Source organism: Rhinolophus ferrumequinum, chromosome 23, assembly GCF_004115265.2.
Source record: "Rhinolophus ferrumequinum isolate MPI-CBG mRhiFer1 chromosome 23, mRhiFer1_v1.p, whole genome shotgun sequence".
Taxonomy (NCBI): Eukaryota; Metazoa; Chordata; class Mammalia; order Chiroptera; family Rhinolophidae; genus Rhinolophus; species Rhinolophus ferrumequinum.
Window position 1 is genome coordinate 22841556 of NC_046306.1, and position 17819 is coordinate 22859374.

The window sequence follows — 17819 nt, forward strand, 5'->3', positions numbered from 1 at the left end:
GCAACGTGACCACCATCTAAAGTATTTGTTTAATAACAACAGAAAAAAAACCCACAGAACTATTGTAAAACAATATTCTCAGTCGGTGATCATTGTAATATACAATACAAAGCAATTAATTTCCTCAGAAATCTGAGAAGCACCAAATGTGACCATTTTTTAAAATGTCTGCTTTTCAAAAAATAGAAACACACGGGGGGAACTCCCCCCAAGTCTCTGGTGGCTGATAGGTGTGGAGGGAGGGTCGGCCTGCCCTCGTCAGTCCCCCAGCTCTGGGCTGGCTCTAGCAAGCGCCCAATGGCCGCCGATCTCGGTTTTGTTTCTCCCCAGCTGCAATGAAGCGCTTGGGAGGACCAGAGAGCACTAATTCCTCCGCCCCGAAGGGCTGGGGTCCGCCGATGCCGGAGGACCGCGCTTCAGCGACACAAGATGCGATCGTCCGCTGGAACACATGCCGCCTGTGAAAGGAAGAGAGAATAGGTGAGACGGGAGGTTTGGAGGAGACAAGGCTGCAAGCGCCCCCTTCCCCAGAAGACACGAGGGAGCGCTTTTATCGATCTCCCTGGGCACCCTTACATAGCCCGGTGCCCGAAGGTTTGGGGTGGACGTAGGGCCAAGACCCCCTCCTCTGTGAACCTCAGTTTCCCCATCTGTAGAAGGAAAATGATATCGTGCTCCATTTCGGACCTCACCTCGGCCGCCAGGGCGCTGATCTCGCCGTTGAGGGTGCTGAGAGGAGCTCGGGCGGGGAGCCCCCGGCCCCCTGGGGCCCCGACTTGAGATTCCGAGTTCAGCTCCAACTCCAGGTCCCAGATATAGTCGATGACGTGCTGGAGGATCTCCACCCTGCTCACCTTGCGGTTCTGGGGCAGGGTGGGCACCAGCTCTTTGAGGCGTGAGTAGCAGCCGTTCATGTCGTAGAGCAGCACGTTGACCTGCTGCTCATCGAGCAGGGCGGGCAGGCGCGCCCCGGGGCCGCCGGCGCAGCGAGAGATGGCCACGCTCTGCTCGGACAGACAGCGCACTACCTCGCCAGCGCCGCCGGGCGTCTTGCCGGCTTTTAGTGCGCAGCTGGGACCCGCGGCTGCCGCGCCGCTGCCACTGGCAACCTTCATGATTATGGCGTTGGTGTAGGAGAGGAGACGAAACGGAGAAAGCGAGGGAAGGACCCGCGGGAAGGGCTTTTAACGCTGTAGAGTCGGTTGTAGAATGCGCGAGCGAAGCCCCACAGCCCACTATTTATAAAGGCTCTGCGGCTCCACCCCGAGGGGCGGGCTCAGGCGTTCAAAAGCATCCAATGGGAGATGTAGAGGCGTGGCCTCGAGAGCTTCTGGGCCCCGCCTCCTGCTCTGATAGCGCACCCTGGAGGGCGTGGAAAAGGGACCAGAGTCTCAGGAACCAAAAGAGTGGGAGGGTACAGGGCAGGGTGGCTAGTGGAGGCGAGGGCTGTCTTGGACTCCTCCGGGAGGAGGCAAAACTGATATTGCCGATAACGAAAAAACTTCAAGAATCAGTTTTCCTGGGGTCATTTTCTCGCTTCTCCAGCCCGGATGAGAGACATTGAGGCCCTGATGGAGAAGGGACTAGCTCTGAGTCGCCCAGAGAGCTCACTACTAGAGCCCCGGCTTTTGGACCCTATTGGAAAATGACCTCTGGGACCACGATCTCGCGAATATTTGGGCCGAAATTTAAAACGGGATCTCCTTTACACTCCATTCCCCGGGGCTGTTCTCTTTTTCCCAATTCCCAGAGAATGTTGCTGGTTAATGTTCCTGGGGGACTTACCCAGGCCCTTTCGGTGGGAGCAATTAGCCTCGGAAAGTCTTCCTCTAGGATTGGGGGCTGAGCTTCTGGGACTTGAACCAGATAGAAGGCTCCCAGAGTGGGGATGCATCTCCTAATTCTACCCTGAATTTGCAGCCCCTGCAAAAAAAAATCCCCAAAGCTGCATGAACTAGTGATTTAAAATATTTTCTCCCTTTTTTGGCTGTTCCTCCCGCCCACCCCACCCCACCCCCACGCCCCAAAGACCTCGGAGCAGGGTCTCCCTCCCACGGCGCGGCAGCTGCGGAGCTCGAGGCTCTTCCCCCGCCCCCCTCGCTTCCCGGGCTGGTCTGTGTCAGCGTCTGAACAAGCGGCTCAGACCGTTAGACGCCAGGCCCGTGACGTCACCCATTCATAAAACCGGGACGGGCTGTCAGGCTGGCGCCGCGCGGGCGGTCGCCATGGAGACGGCAAACGGGACTCTGCGCTCCCCCAGCCCCAAGCCAGTCACCTGTGGACCTCGTGCGAGAGGCCTGGGAATGCGCTCCTAGAGGGCGCGGTCGCCGGACAAGGGTAACCTTACCTCCCCGCCCCACACCTGGAATCTCCCCACCAGGCCCACAGCTTGGGCCGCTTGGGAGGTTTCTCCCCACCTTCAACTCCCCCTCCATCCAGCCTGGGGAAAAACGCCCGAGTTCCGATTCCAACTTTACTGCTAGGTGAATTTAGTTGAGTCTCAGGCCCCTGAGTCCTAACATCTGCCAAGTATTTCGATAATAATCACACAGGTGACAATTTATTGCGTTCTTACTTCGTGGCAGGCAGGCATTGTGTGAAGAGTTTGCCTTTATCATCTTCTGTAATCCTTGCCACAACTCAAGAGAGGAGCTGTTTGGTTTCTTTATACAATGGAGGAAACTGAGACTCAAAAAGCCTCCCAGGAGCCACAGCTGTTGTAATGGCTGCATTATTATAAAAGCGCACTTCATTGTAAAGCAATCCTTTCCTGCCAGGGCAGGCAGTCTGCTTCCAGAACCCTAGATTGGCCAGAGGCAGGGAAACTGAGGCTTAGAATAGCTACTCAAGGACACACAGTGTTAGCAGGGCTAAAATTCTAATCCCAGACAGGGGAGGGTGATATTATGGACTTTCCTCCCCTTAGCAGTTAATTCACTGGGTATCATCAGGTTTCCTTTTCCTACAGAAGTTTGGAGGAAAGGACAATAAATCGGCCACGGACCTCCACATGAGGAAACCAGGAAAACTGACCAGGGAGACCGGTTTCAAAGGAGAGAGACATCATCAATTAATTAGCTGGTCTCCCCATCATGCAAGATCTCCAAACTCCCTAGGCTTGTTTAGCAATCCTCTAATAATTGAAGAGAACATGTTTCTGTGCAGAAGAATTGCTAAAGAATTGGAAGGACAATGACCAAACAGATGAACTTAGAATATTAATCCATTATCTAGTGTTTATTACTTGAACCTGCAATGCTACTTGCTGGAATCAACTTCAGAGACACCTACACACAGGGGGCACAAAGGTGTCTGCTCAAGGATGTCCACTGAGGTGCTGTTTGCAAGAGGGGAAGTTGAAATAACCTAAATATCCATCAACAGTGGCGTTATATAAATGATGAATAGAACATCAGTGCTGTGGAGTGGCCCTACAGCAGAGGAAGGATAGCTCTTGAGAGATATCTAGGTTTTTTCTACCTTTGGTAGAGAAAGCAAGAGTTAGACTGGAGGTTAAATTAGGACCTCTTGTATGTAAAAAAGCAAACATACTCCTCCCAAGTATACATGTATCTGGAAATGAATTTAAAATGAGAGAGGAAATTATGCTGCAGAAAAAATTTCAAACACAATACTGCATGATTTCTCTTACATGAAGTTCTAGAACAGGCACAACTAATGTATGGTGAAAGAAATCAGAATGCTGGTTGCCTCTGGGAGTGGAGAATGGAAGTTGCCAGGGAAAGGGTGTGAAGGAACTTTCTGAAGTGACAGAAATGATCCATATCAAAATGAGGTGTGGATTACACAATGTATGAATTAGTCAAGGCACATTGCATTTCACTGTATTTAAATTGCACCTCAATAAAAACATTAGAAGAAAAAAGTATAAACATGAAATTACTAATGTTACCACTGTAAAAAGGAGTGAGAAGGGAAGAAGAGCAATGTGGAAAGGGAATTTCACTTTTATCTTCTCATAGGTATTTAACTTTTGTTTTGGTCTTAAACAGTATTATTAAAGTATAATTGACATACACAAACTGTGTATATTTAAAGTATACAACTTGTTAAGTTTTGATATACCCATGAACCATCACCACAATCAAGAAAATGAACATATGCTTCATCACCCCTAAAATTTTTCTTCTGCCCCTTGTAATCTCTCCCTCTCTACTTTCCCACCCAAGAAACTACTAATCTGTTTTCTCTATAGATTAGTTTGCATTTTCTAGAATTTTTATAGAAATGAAGTACAGTATATACTGTGCATATATATGTATATACATGCAGAGTATATCCATATGTAATGTATATATAGCATATACTCTTTTATTATTTTGATTTTTTTTATTAGTTTCAGGTGCACAAAACAAAGTAATACTTACATGTTTATCATTTATATCCCTCACACTGTGTCAACCCCCCTCCCCCCATCCACTACCCCTCTGACGTCGCACACAGCCATTACATTTCCACTGTCTCTATTCCTAATGCTGTACTCTGCTTCTTGTAAGTATATACATATATATATATATATATATACATATATATATATATATATATACATATATATGTATATATAAACTTGTAGTTGACATTCATTATTGTTCAGCTTCAGCTTCAGGTGTACAGTGCAGTGATCAGTATATACTCTTTTTTTTTATTGGGGTGACAATTGTTAGTAAAATTACATAGATTTCAGGTGTACAATTGTGTATTACATCATCTATAAGTATATACTCTTTATTGTAGCTTTTTCAGACTCGTTTCTTTAACTCAGCATAATTATTTTGAGATCCATCCATATTCATTCCTTTTTATTGCTGAGTAGCAGTAGCGTATGGATATAACACAATTTGTTTATCCATTTACCTGTTGATAGACATTTAGGTTACTTATAGTTTTTGGTTAGTACAAAGGAAACTGCTACAAATACTTGTATGCTAGTGTTTATATGAATCTATGCTTTCATTTCTCTTAGACAAATACTTCGTAGTGAAATGACTGGGTCACCTAGTAGGTATGTATTTAACTTTGTAAGAAACTGCTCAGCGTTTTCCCAAGGAGGTGTACCCTTTCGCATTCTCATCTGCAGTGTGGAGAATCCAGGTCCTCACATCTTCTCTAACAGTTGATGTGGTCAGACTTTCTCAATCATTCTAATAGATTTGTTGTGGTGTCTTGCTGTGGTTTTAATTTGTATTTTCTGAATGACTAAAGATGTTGAGCATTTTTTCATGTGCTTATATGCCACTCATCTTTCATGAAGTGTCATTCACTTCTTTTGCTCATTAAAAAAAATTAATTTTAGATACTTGTACATTCAAATGCAGCCATAAGAAATAATAGATCTGGGTGGTGAACACACAGTGTGATTTATGGATGATGTGATACAGAATTGCACACCTGAAATCTATGTAATTTTACTAACAATTGTCACCCCAATAAATTAAAAAAAAAAAAGAAAGAAATAATAGAGAGGGGGCGGCGGGTTAGCTCAGTTGGTCAGAGCGCGGTGCTCTTAACAACAAGGTTGCTGGTTCGATCCCCACATAGGCCACTGTGAGCTGTACCCTCTACAACTAGATTGAAACAACTACTTGACTTGGAGCTGATGGGTCCTGGAAAAACACACTTGAAATAAAGTTAAAAGTTTAAAAACATAATAATAATGATAGAGAGAAACCCCTTATATCCTTTACCCAGTTTCCCTAATGGTAGCATCTTGCACAACTACAGTACAAGGTAACAACAAGATTTCATGTGAAATTCAGATCTCACCTGATTGGCGTGCACCCATCTGTGTGTGTATTCAGTTCAATAGATGCCTGTGACCACTGTCATAGTGGAGGCACAGAAGAGCTCCATCACAAGGATCCCTCCTGCTACCCTTTTCTCTTTTGTCCATTTCTTTTAACTTGGTCGCTTGTTTTCTTGTTACTGAGTTTTAAGAGTTCTTTTTATATTTTGAAAACCAATCCTTTATCAGATACATGATTTACAAATATTTTCTCCAGTGTGTTTCTTGTCTTTTCATCCTCTTACTGGTGTCTTTCAAAGAGCAGAAGTTTTAAATATCTTTTATTTTTAAACTGCAATCACTTTTTTTTTTAACCGCAATCACTTTTTTTTTAATTTTTTTATTGTAGAATATTGGGGAACAGTGTGTTTTGGCAGGACCCATGAGCTCCAAGTTAAGTTGTTGTTTTCAGTCTAGTTGTGGAGGGTGCAGCTCACTGGCCCATGTCGGAATCGAACCAGCGACCTGGGTGTTACGAGCACTGTGCTCTAACCAACTGAGCCAACCAGCCGCCCCCAGAAGTATTAAATTTTGATGAAGTCCAATTATCAGTTTTTAATTTTATGGCTCATGCTTTTCTTGTCATATCTAAGAAATCCCTGCCTAACCCAAGATCACAAAGATTTTCTCCTATATTTTCCAGAAGTTGTAGTTTTAGGTTTTACATTTAGGTCTCTGATCCATTTCACATAGGTATTTCTTGAATATATTTTTAAACAGAAGTGTATTTGTGTGCTACTTTGTGTAATAAAAAGCCAACCTGAAATGTTTAGTATACCTCCTTCTGGCCTGCTTGTTGGCATGCGGTGGAATGTCAAAGACACTTTGCAGACAAGCAGACAAATAGGAGAGAAAGTTAAAGGATAATTAGGACCCCCAATTAACATTTGTGTACATCCACCTCCCGCCAGGTCCTATGCTAACTACATTAAGACTATATTATGAAAATTTCCTGCTAAGTAACTTAGCAACACAAAAAAAGGATGAGTTTCTGCCTTGGAGGAAATCAGAGGGGCTTCCTAGAGAAGGTGACTTCTTCTCTGGCCATTCCATGTGGGAAAGGCACAAGGGGAAATGGCCTGAATGAAGACATGTGAGGAGCATGCCTCTGAACAAACATAAAGCTTTGACACTTTGAGGAGAAACAGTTGGCTGCAGAATAGTTAAAAGGGCTGGGGCTTGGGGCCCAACAGGTCAGATTCAAATCTTTGTTATATTGTATGACCTGGAGCAAGACGCTTCACCTCTCTGGGCCTCTTCTTCCTCACTGACAAAATGAAACTCCTACCTCCTTAGGTTACCGTGAGGAATCATTGAGATTAGGGTCCCAAAGCCCCTGCCATGGTCTTGGCACATAGTAAGTGATCAGTAAACAGTAGATAGGAATAGTGTCTGTTCAGTTTCAGGCCAGGACCCATTTGGTTGCAGTTTTACTTCTGGGGGGTTTTAGTGAGCCATGTGAGACTAGCTTTCAGATTCCCTGAAACATGCCCTTCACTGCGCTCCCCTCAAACTTCCCAAGTGAAACAATGACAGCCTCTCCCCCTGTACACATGCACATCCTAGGCCTGTGGGGAAAAATTAGCTTCATTTCATTCCAGAAAATTGGTTTTTATCTCTTACATTATTAAGGCCTGTTTATCTTATTGCCAAGTGGGCATTTTGCTGGCCCTCTCTTTGGTAGTGTGAATTGAGTGAGCCTTTTATCCTCCTAGTCCTACCTACCAAGTCATCTCAGGGAAATAGGCCCCTCTTTTGGTGGCCAGGAAGCTTGGAGGACTCATTAAATGAAACTCCAGGGTTCATCCTTCTTGAGAGGCTCTTTACGCGCACCTGGCACCATCTGATTTTCACAGCTGCTCTTTGATGCTGATGACAGCTGTACTATTATAACGCACCATTTCACAGATGGGAACCCTGGGGCCCAGAGAGGAAAAGGGACCAGCCCTTGACACCTTCAAGTCTTGGCTCTACAACTGACAAGCTGTACCTCAGTTTCCTCATCTGTAAACTAGAGCTAATGCTTATTCCTCTTTGTAGAGTGATTGTGAGTGAAATAAACTATGCCAAGAGGTGACCGGAGCCCCTGGTGATGAATGGAAATGTCTTTTCATTATGTCTTTGTCACCACATCTCATTTCTACCTGCAAGATCCCTCCTCTGGCCTCTGGAGCTCAAGGCAAAGGCTCCCAGTTTCTAAGTGCTCACTCGGCGTAAGTCATCATTCCAACTATTAACCCAAGACAGGTAGTAATATTATGTTCTCTTTACAGCTGAGACTACTGAGGTCCAGAGAAGTTCAGTGGCTTGCTTCAGATCACATAGCTGGGATGTGGCATTGAACCTATGCAGTCTGGCTCCTAAGGCAGTGGCCGTATGGGGCTGAAAGACCTGTGTGCATGCATGTCTGCACTACGGAGTACGTCCTTGTTGACGCATGTTCATGTCCAGCATGTTCCCACTGCCCCTCCTGGGAGTCTTGGCCTTGCAGGCTCCAGGGCGGGCCTGCCCTGTGCCACGTGACCTGCTCTGGCCCTGGCCCGGCAGCTGCTCCCCAGATGTGCCCACAGAGCGGTCTTCCAGCCGCCAGGCCGGCGCCTCTGGGCTGGGACTGCCGGAGCTGCGGGGGAGAGACCTTTGGCTCTGGCTGTCCCCCCGCACCCCACCCCCCCTTGTAACAGGAGACCACAAGTACCCCCCCTCCACACTCAACCCCAGAACTGTGCGCTCAGCCAACACTGCCTCTCTGCCCAACACACTGAGAATAAAATCCAAACCCTTCCTCAGCCTGCAGCCCCTGCCTACCACCACCAGTGGCATCTTCTGCCCCTGCCTTTCTCTTACCAGCCACGCTGTCTCCTTCCCTATACTAGCACAGTCGTGCCTCAGGGCCTTTGCCTTGGCTGTTCTCTCAGCCCAGAACACCTATTCAGATCTTTACAAGATTTCTCATTTTTCAAGTCTCAGGTCAAATGCCTTCTCCTCAGAGACCTTTTTAGAACCTCCAATGGGCTGTTCACTTTCTTTCACATTACCCTGGTCTTAATTATTCATAGAATTTATTACCATCTGAAATGATCTTTGTTTTCCTGGGGATTGTCCATCCTCCTCCACTCCCATCCCTTCCCCAGGCTGCAAGCTCTAGGAGGGCAGGAACCATGGCTCCTTTGGTCATTGCTGTGTCCCTAGAGCTGAGCACAGGGCCTGGCCCAGAGAGGATAAGTGACTTGCTCAGGATGACACAGCATAGGACTTAGAATCAAGTATAGTGATACCTCGGTTTTCAAACGTAATCCGTTCTGGAAGACCGATCAAGTTCTGAAACACTGGAAAACAGCCGACAGGTAGGCCTCGGGATCTTGCACTCAGCGGAAGCTGCATGACATGTTCGACTTCCGAGGTGTGTTCGAAAACCGAAGCACTTACTTCCGGGTTTACAGCATTCGTAAACCAAAATGTTCGTCAACGGAGACATTCGAAAACCGAGTACCACTGTAATGTATACACTAATATCTATTGAATTAATGAATTGTTAACTTATGGTCCTCAGTTTCCTCATGTGCAAAATTTGACCTTAACCCACAGAGTTATGACATTTCAGTGCTTGGCATAAAGTAAGCATACAGAAATGGGACCAGAATAGACAGTTTTGTATCTTTCCAAGGGCCTCATTTTCCATGCCCTAAACCCAGCAGAAGACTGTATATAGAGGTCTCAAGATCTGTGTCTTTAACAGGCTATGAAGCCTCTGCCAAGTCCCTTTCCTACTCTGGACTACAGTTTCCCCATCTGCAAAATGGGGACCCTCACCAGTCCTTCTTAAGGGTTTTCTCCTGGGTCATTTCAGGGAGTGTAAGGGGCCAGGCTTGGGTCCACCTTTTGCCTTCCATCCTGTTTTCCAAAGAAGCCCCAGAACAATGGACAGGGAGGCTGGAGTCCGCCAGTCTGGGCCCCTCCCTGGGTTCCCTGCAGATGGTGGGGGTGGGGCCTTCCTGTGGCCTGACAAAGGACAACTGCTGCCCTGGGGTCTCAGGGGCCAAAGGGAAGGGCAGAGTCAGGGCTCAGGGAGCTCCTTTCTTAGGTCGCTCAACACCGGCCAAACCTGCAAGGGCTACACTCACCCACAGAGTGACACAGATGCATACACCTACACAACCAACACAGCACATGTATGTAAACTGACACAACTGATGCAACTGACAGCAACATCTTAATATGCACAATTAACAGAGCAGCGCGCCCAAACGCACAGCATCATTACATACAACCAACACACCAACCTCAAGGCACACTACCACAACCCCAATCTGCACAACAAAAATACGGAGACTAAGGAGGCAACACATCAAAACACCTAATTGTCTCATCTAACAGAACCACGCTAAAGCACCACTCCACAATAATACCTTCAATAAACACAACACAGATACACACACCCTACAGTGCAACACACATTCGCCAAACATTACATACACTTAAACCCATATCAATACTGCTCACACCAAAATGTGGACATGCAGGCTCACCTCCTTAAAGAAAACAACCAAACGCAAAATTGACAAAACAACTTCCTCTATGCAACTCCTCCCCACCATGCACTTCCCAACCAACACTCACCTTCACCAGCTCAAGGACCCCATACCGCCTCCTACCACCCCCAAATTCTTTTTAAATGTAGACGCCACACCACACCTCCCCCCATCAACTCACACACACAATTTAGAATCCTGCATAAGCCCCAAGGACACAAACCACTCACCTATATTCACCCAGCCCCCAGGAACTCATGCCCAGGAATGCAGTCCTGGGCCCTGCCCAGGGCGGAGGGATGGGAGCTGGTCTGACTCGGGCAGCCCCACAGACTGACATGACCAGCCGGGTGCACCGCAAGTCAGGGCCCTCTGCAGAGTACAGCAGAGACCACCGCCCATGCTGCAAGGCCCATGCAGGACCACTGATGTGGAACACGGCAGACTAGGTAAGAGGCCTCTGGTGGGGGTTTCAGTGGTTTCTCCATGTGCCTATTGGGGGATGGATAGGAGGCCTCTGAGCCCTCCCACCCCCCACACCAGTGCTCAGCCTGGCCCTCTCTTGACTCACCTGCCTCCCATGCACCTGGCTCCCCGTCCTGCCCTGGGGCCCGGAACCCAGAACCAGCTGAGGGTGCATCACACAAGGTCTGCCCAGCTCCCTGCCCACCTTGAAGAGCCTGGAGCAGTCCCCACCCTCTCTGCTCATACCAACCCCAAGTACTCTGTCACCAGGGGGTGGCACCTCCAGCTGCACCCTTGCCTCAGGTCACAGGTGTGGCTGTTACTCCAACTACTACCTGCTATGACTCATGACAATCTTTTAAGTATTTTAAAAAGTCTTATTATTTTTTGCTGAAGCAAAAACAGAGCTGTTCTGGTTAAAAGGAAGTTGACATCTGAGAAAAAATGAAGAAAGGGATCTCTTTCCTAGAAGACAGGAGAGTGAGGTCTCTCAGAGAACCAAAGAGCCCTGGATTCACATCCAGTCCACTGCTTATGAGCTGTGTGAGTGTCAGTCATTTCATTTCCTCGTGTCTCAGTTTCCCCATGTGAAAGTGGGGATGGTATGGGGATTAAATGAGTTGAGTCACATAAAGCGCGAAGGAGTGATCAGCAAAGTCAGTGTTCAGTGGACACTAATCATTATTCTTCTTACTGTGGTTATTCCACCTCTCCGGGAGGTGACCCCTGTTAAACAATCGGGTATATGCTGCACCACTGAATTACAGAGCTTCAGAATCATTGAATGCCAACCATTCCACGAATAATTAGTGCACACCTACTTTGTACAAGGCACAGCAGTGACAGAACAAGAGGTAGGTTCGGGCGTCCAGGGAGCCATGGGCAGTTGGGAATAACCAAATGGAAATAAACCCCATGGGTCAGGTGGTTGGTTCCTGGGGACCCAGCTGCCTTGTTATGTGGACTGCTGCCATCCGAAGAGGGCGGGCACTTTGTAGGGATTAGAAAGAGGAGCCCCTTATTTTGAGTGGATGAAATGTGCCTTCTAGGAGCACGCTCTGTAGCGCCTTCGTGCTCTCCACAGCCTGCTCAGTGGCCCTGCAGTCATGGTCCTTGCCTTGGGGAGCTCAGTCTGGTGCAGGAGGCAGTCACCACCCAAATTCCCAGTGCTGTGATGGGGAAGCACATGGGGCTGTGGGGGGAGTGGTCTGGGAGAGACCCCAGTCAGCTAAGGCAGGTCAGGAAGGCCTCCTTGTAGGAGGAGGCAATGTCCCAGCTGAGATGGAACATGGTGAGGAGGCGCAAGGCCGATGCTTCCGAGCCAGCATTGACAACTGGAATGTATACAGGACACAATTGCCACATCAAACTGTATAAACTTCAGTCCGATAATGTAAAATGTGTTTGGGATGTGGGAAAACAACCCTCGTCCGCTGCTGGTGAGTGTGCAAACTGGTATGATCACTTGGGAGTGCAATGTGGCAATACTGAGTAAAAGTGACCATCGAAACACCCTATGACCCAGCAATTCACTCTCATGGATATTCCCTGAAAGTCCTGCACACAAGATGTGGAAGACACTGGCGAGAAACCGCAGCTGTGTCTGTAGCAGCAACAAACGGAAAACCATCTACTTGTCCAACAACAGAACAGGGAAATAAAATGACAGTGGAATAGTATACATCAGGTAATAGGAATGAACTAGACCTGTCTATTCTGCTGGATACATGCAAAAATATGATGTTGCTTAGGAAAAATGCAGAACCGCTTTTTTTCATTTTAAGCGTACATTTAAAAACACACAAAAGATGTTAATACATTTATGTGTACAGTAAATGTGTAAAAACACATGGCCTGGAAGAAAACATGCCCAAGTCATGATGCTAGTTGCGGGCTGCAGGAGGTGGCAAGTAGACGTGCAACAAAGGGCAGGGGGCACTGGTGACCAGAAGGCTAGCATTATCTGTAAAGTTGTACACTTTAGAGAAGATGGGAGGGGAGCAATTACAGCCAACCACCCAAGGTTGTTAGCTCTGGGTGGTGGGAATAGGGTATTAGGAACACAAAACACTGTATTTCTCGATAATTTTTACATGTCACAGGATAAAAAGTTAGGCTAGCAAGGAGAGAAAGGGGCATTTCCAGGCAGAAGGGCCAGCACAGTTAAAGGTCTGGCGGCCAGAGATGGAGGGGTGAACAGGGGAACCCCGGTGTCCGGTGTTGGAAGACGGGGTGAGACTGGACAGCAGGCTGGTTGGCCAATCATCCTTCGGGAAGAGGTAGGAGGAACTCCAGCCTCCCTTTGCCCGGGCAGCCTGGGCCGTGACTATGCGCCGAGCCCGGTGGGGAGAAGCCCCGCACCCCGCACCCCGGGCTTTGTTCTGGGCGCGCACCCATCTGAAAGGCATTCCTGGGCAAGGTGCCCCGCCCCTTGGAGACGCCTAGCGGCCGGACCGGCCGCACCAGGCAGATGGGCGGCCCCAGCTTCCCGCGCTCGACCCGTGGGAACCTAGCCGGGCGGGCGGGGGAGGGGGCGCCCGGAACCGCCCTCGGGGAGCGGCGCACAGATGGGGCGGGGGCCGCGGGCGGCGGCAGATGGGTGCGAGGCCGGCCTGTGGCCGAGCGACAAAGGCTACAGGCAGATGTTCGCGGCCAGATGTTCGCAGGATGGGGGGAGCCTGGGAAAAATCAGCTTGCTTCTCCACCGCCCTATCCCAGCGGCTGTTAGGGGCGGGCCACGAACAAGGTGCGGCGGGTGTGCCCACCGCCAGGGGCAACGGGGAAGCGGGGAGCCGGGGACTTCTAAGGGCGTCTCTGGCGGAAGAATTTTACCTCTTGTGCCCTGCTACCCCAACCCAACCGTTCTACCCTCTTGCTGTGAAGTACCAGAAAGACATCTCAGGAATCTGGTCTGAACGCCCCTCCCCCATGTGACCTCCTCACCGTCCTCCTATATTAGTGCCCTGTCCTGCACGTGGAGGTGTTAGCGCACAAACCCGTCTGCACCACCACCACCACCACAGCAGCAGCGAAGCTGGCTGATACTTAACAGGCACTTAGCAGGGCTTTAAATCTCACTTCACTTTCACAGCCACCCTGTGCAGAAGGTGCTCTGAGCATCACCTCCAATTGAGGGGCATTGAACATGGAGGTCTCAAATGATGAGTGACTTGGGGAAGGTCACAGCAAGTATGTGGCAGGGCTAGCGTTGGAGTCCAGGATTCTCAAAGCTTGTGGGTTTCCTGTGTGCTAAGAGCTTTACAAACTTCTCTATTCAGTCAACAGGTATTTGTGGAGCACCTACTATGGGCCATCCCTGGGAAATCATAGTGGACAGAACAGATAGAAGTCTCTGTCCTGTGGTGTTCATATTTGGGATGGGGGCACATAATGAACACGGTAAACGCAACACATTATCTCTTCTGGTGATAAATATTAGGGAGAAAAAATAGTCAGGAAAGGAGAGGATAAGGAGGGCTGGGGTGGGGGTAGGTTGCAATCTTAAATGGAGTTGGAGGCAGGTCAGCAAAGGTCTCTCTGAAAAGGTGATATTTCAGTAAAGTACTTGTTCTCATTACTTTCAGCTATTGGGGGGAATAGTCCAGGCCGCAGTCACAACCAGTGCAACGGTCCTGAAGCAGAAGTGTGTCTACTGTGTTCAAGAGGCGAGTGTGACTTTAGCAGAGTAAGCAAGGGACAAGGTGCTAGGAAGTGAGGTGAGGGAGATACGGGGTGGGAGGGAGGGCATAGCTGGATCACACAGGGCACAGTGGAGACTTTGGCTTTTAATCTGGGTGAGACGGGAGCCATGGAAGGTTTTAAGCAGAGGAGAATAGTGACCTAACTTATTGCACTGAATCTCAATAACCTGCAAGGTTATTCTCTCCAATGTACGTGAGACATGGCCCTGCCCATCTCGCACCTTGTGTTTCTCCATTTGTATAATGACAACAGTTCCTTTAGAGTTTAACTTGGAGACTCCTGGGTGGGTTTCAGAGTTGGGTGAATTTGATGCATTTTGGGGGAGGAAAAGGATCCACAGCTTTTAATACATGGCAAAGGGGGTCTGGGAAGAATATATAAAGTGTTCATAGCAGCTTTGTTCATAAGAGCAACCAATTAGAAACAACTTAAATGTCCATCAAAAGGAGCATGATTAAATAAATAAACCATGTGGCCGGGGAAACCATGAGAAGGAACTTCCACTTCTAGGAATGTATACTAAGGATACACTCAAATGTGTGAAATGATGTCTATCCGGGAAGAACAGCCAGTTGGAAAAAGCCCGTATGTCCATCACTTGGGGATTGGTTGAATGAAGGCTCTTTTCTCCATATAACATTAGGCTAGCAAGGAGAGAAAAGGGCATTTCCAGGCAGAAGGGCCAGCACAGTTAAAGGTCTGGGGGCCAGAGATAGAGGGGTGAGCAGGGGAACCTCGGTGTCCGGTGTTGGAGGACGAGGTGAGACTGAGCAGCAGGCAGGTTGGCCAATTGGCCTTCGATGAGGCAGGAGGAGCGCCAGGCTCCCTTTGCAGCCATAAGAGAGAACGAAGAAGCTCCCTATTATCCTGATATGCTAAGGTCTCCAAGGTACATTGTTAAGTGAAAACAAAACAAAACAAGTTGCAGAGTGGGGTGCACAGACTATATCATCACTTGTGTTTAAAACAGAAGAAAAAGCAAAGGACAAATATCATATACGTACTTCCTTGTATCTCACTAGGACTTTGATCGCTGTGGCTGCCTCTGAGGGGGAAAAGGGAGATGTTTGTACATTTAAATTTTGTTTCTTGAGCGTATTTTCCCTATTCAAGAATGAAATTAAATTGAAATGAAAAGGGGAGAGGTCTGGATCCAGGAAAGATTAAGGGAGAGGGCTATGCCCCTAGGGGTTCCTGCTACTCTGAGATCACGTGGTTTAAGGAGTTGGAGAAAGTCTTCTGGAGCCATGACTGAGCCTGAGAATTGCTCACCTGGAAATGGGATGGGGGCTTGGAGGTAGTGGGCTCCCTGTCAGTGGGCTGAGGGCCCAGAGATAAGAACATTTCTAGAATTTACTGTTTTCTTTAACAGTTTTGAGATTATTGTTATACTGAGATATATATGTCTTATTATATTGAAATATAATTCACATATCATACATTATACCCATTTAAATATCATACCATTCACCCAGTCAATGGTCTTTAGTATATTCATTGAGTTGTGCAATCATCACTACAATTCATTTTGGAACATTTCATCACCCAAAAAAGAAATCCCATACCTATTAGCCGTTACTCCCCATTTCCCCTTAGCTCTCACCCCAGGCAGCCACTAAATCTACCTACATTCTGTCTCTGTGAATTTCCCTATTCTGAACATTCCATGTAAATGGAATCATACAATATGTGCTCTTTTGTGACTGGCTTCTTTCATGTAGCATAATGTTTTTAAGTTTCTTCTAGAATATACTTGTTAAATGCCCAGAGACCCCAACAAGCAATAGTAGAGGTTACCTCTGGGGTTGGGGTGTGGGATCAGATAGGGGACTCAGATTGGAGGTGGACCCTCCCCTTTTTGTTGTACTTCTGTATGATTTGCTTTTTCATAATAACATATTCCTTATGTTAAAATTGTATAAAATGACAGCATATATTCATCATAGAGCCTTTGGAAATACAGGTTAGTTCAAAACAAAATTAAAATAATCCTTAATCTTATCCCTACATCCATTAATGCATAGAGAAAAACCTGTTTGAATATTTAAGGAGTGGCTGGATTTGGGCACAGTGCAGGAAAGGCAGCATCTGCACGGGGGATCCAGTGATTCCCACGATTCCATTTAAAGAGGCAGTGATTTGATTTTCTGTTACTTGCTGTAATTTGGTAAAATCCCTCCTCCCAGAGGCCTGCTGTGAATGCCCTGCCCTCGCCCCCTCCCCAGTCTCTGTGTGACTTATCACAAGGTGGAATTATGTATTTATTTGGAGAATCATTTATTCATGAACATTTTGGGTCCTTGAGGATATACCACATAGGAATAACGATTCCAGCATCACTCAAAGAGCAAGCATGTGGGAAAAGCTGGAAATCAGCCAGGGCACAGGGCCTGGCCTATAGTAGGTGCTCCACAGAATGTAAGCAATGCGGAAACAGACTCCATGACCAGAAAAATGAAGGTGTGTGTTTCATTTCTTAGTTATCTCACTCATTCAGTCCTCAGTTATTAAGCACCTACTGTGTGCCAGGCTCTGGCCAAGTCCTGGGGAGACAGAATTGAGTGACATTTAGGTCTCCTTCCCTTCCTATCTTCCGTAGGGACTTTCGGGGGGAGGAGTCTTTTCCAGGATCATTATCTAAATTGATAATTGTGATGATAATAATGACAACAGTGATCTAATATAGTGGTTAAGATCTCAGGCTCTGGAGTAAGGCGACATTGGATTCAAATCACTGCTCCGCGGCTTGGAGACTGCAGTCCTTTGGGTACATAGTCAGTCCATCTTCCTCTGGGCCTCAGCATCTTCTGCTAATGGAACCGAGCAGTGCCACCCACAGGGTGTGGTGGGGATGCGCTATGACAGTGAAGCAACGTGCCCCACCCTGCCTGGTCCAGCGTAAAACAGTGGTGATTACGGACAGTTTGTCATCGATCCCACCCTCCACGTGTCTGCAGTTCATGTTTCCTCCAGCCTGTCACTTTCCACCATTCCCATTGGAATCCTCTCAGACACCCTGTGACTCAGCTACCATCACCCCCATTTTGCAGATGAGGAAACTGAGGGTGCAGACTGCTGAGGATGGTCGAGGAGGTGAGGACGTGTGTGTGTGTGTGTGTGTGTGTGTGTGTGTGTGTGTTTTTCATTTCTCACTGACTCCCAGGACCCAGGGGCAAGGAGGTTGGAGGCTGGGAGGAAGGGGCTCTTCTTCTCCACCCTCCCTCCCTTCCCTGGGAAAATCCAACAGGTGGTGGGGCCGAGGCACTGGGGGCCATTGTGCATTGGCCTGGGAGGGTCGGAAGGCCCAGTGTGTGTCTGGG

At 47.7% G+C, this 17819-nt stretch overlaps 1 protein-coding gene and 1 non-coding gene across 2 annotated transcripts; both read right to left on the reverse strand.

Annotated features, from left to right (window-relative positions):
* Positions 1–316: 316 nt before the first annotated feature.
* Positions 317–1350, reverse strand: ID1 (inhibitor of DNA binding 1). Its single transcript, XM_033095569.1, has 2 exons — positions 693–1350; positions 317–458 (listed from the first exon to the last, which is right to left on the reverse strand). The coding sequence occupies exons 1-2, from the start codon at positions 1113–1115 to the stop codon at positions 417–419; spliced, it is 465 nt and encodes a 154-aa protein (XP_032951460.1). The 5' UTR covers positions 1116–1350; the 3' UTR covers positions 317–416.
* Positions 1351–6240: 4890 nt separating this feature from the next.
* Positions 6241–6314, reverse strand: TRNAT-CGU (transfer RNA threonine (anticodon CGU)). The gene has a single exon. It is a non-coding gene; the product is annotated as a tRNA-Thr (tRNA).
* Between the last annotated feature and the right edge of the window lie 11505 nt (positions 6315–17819).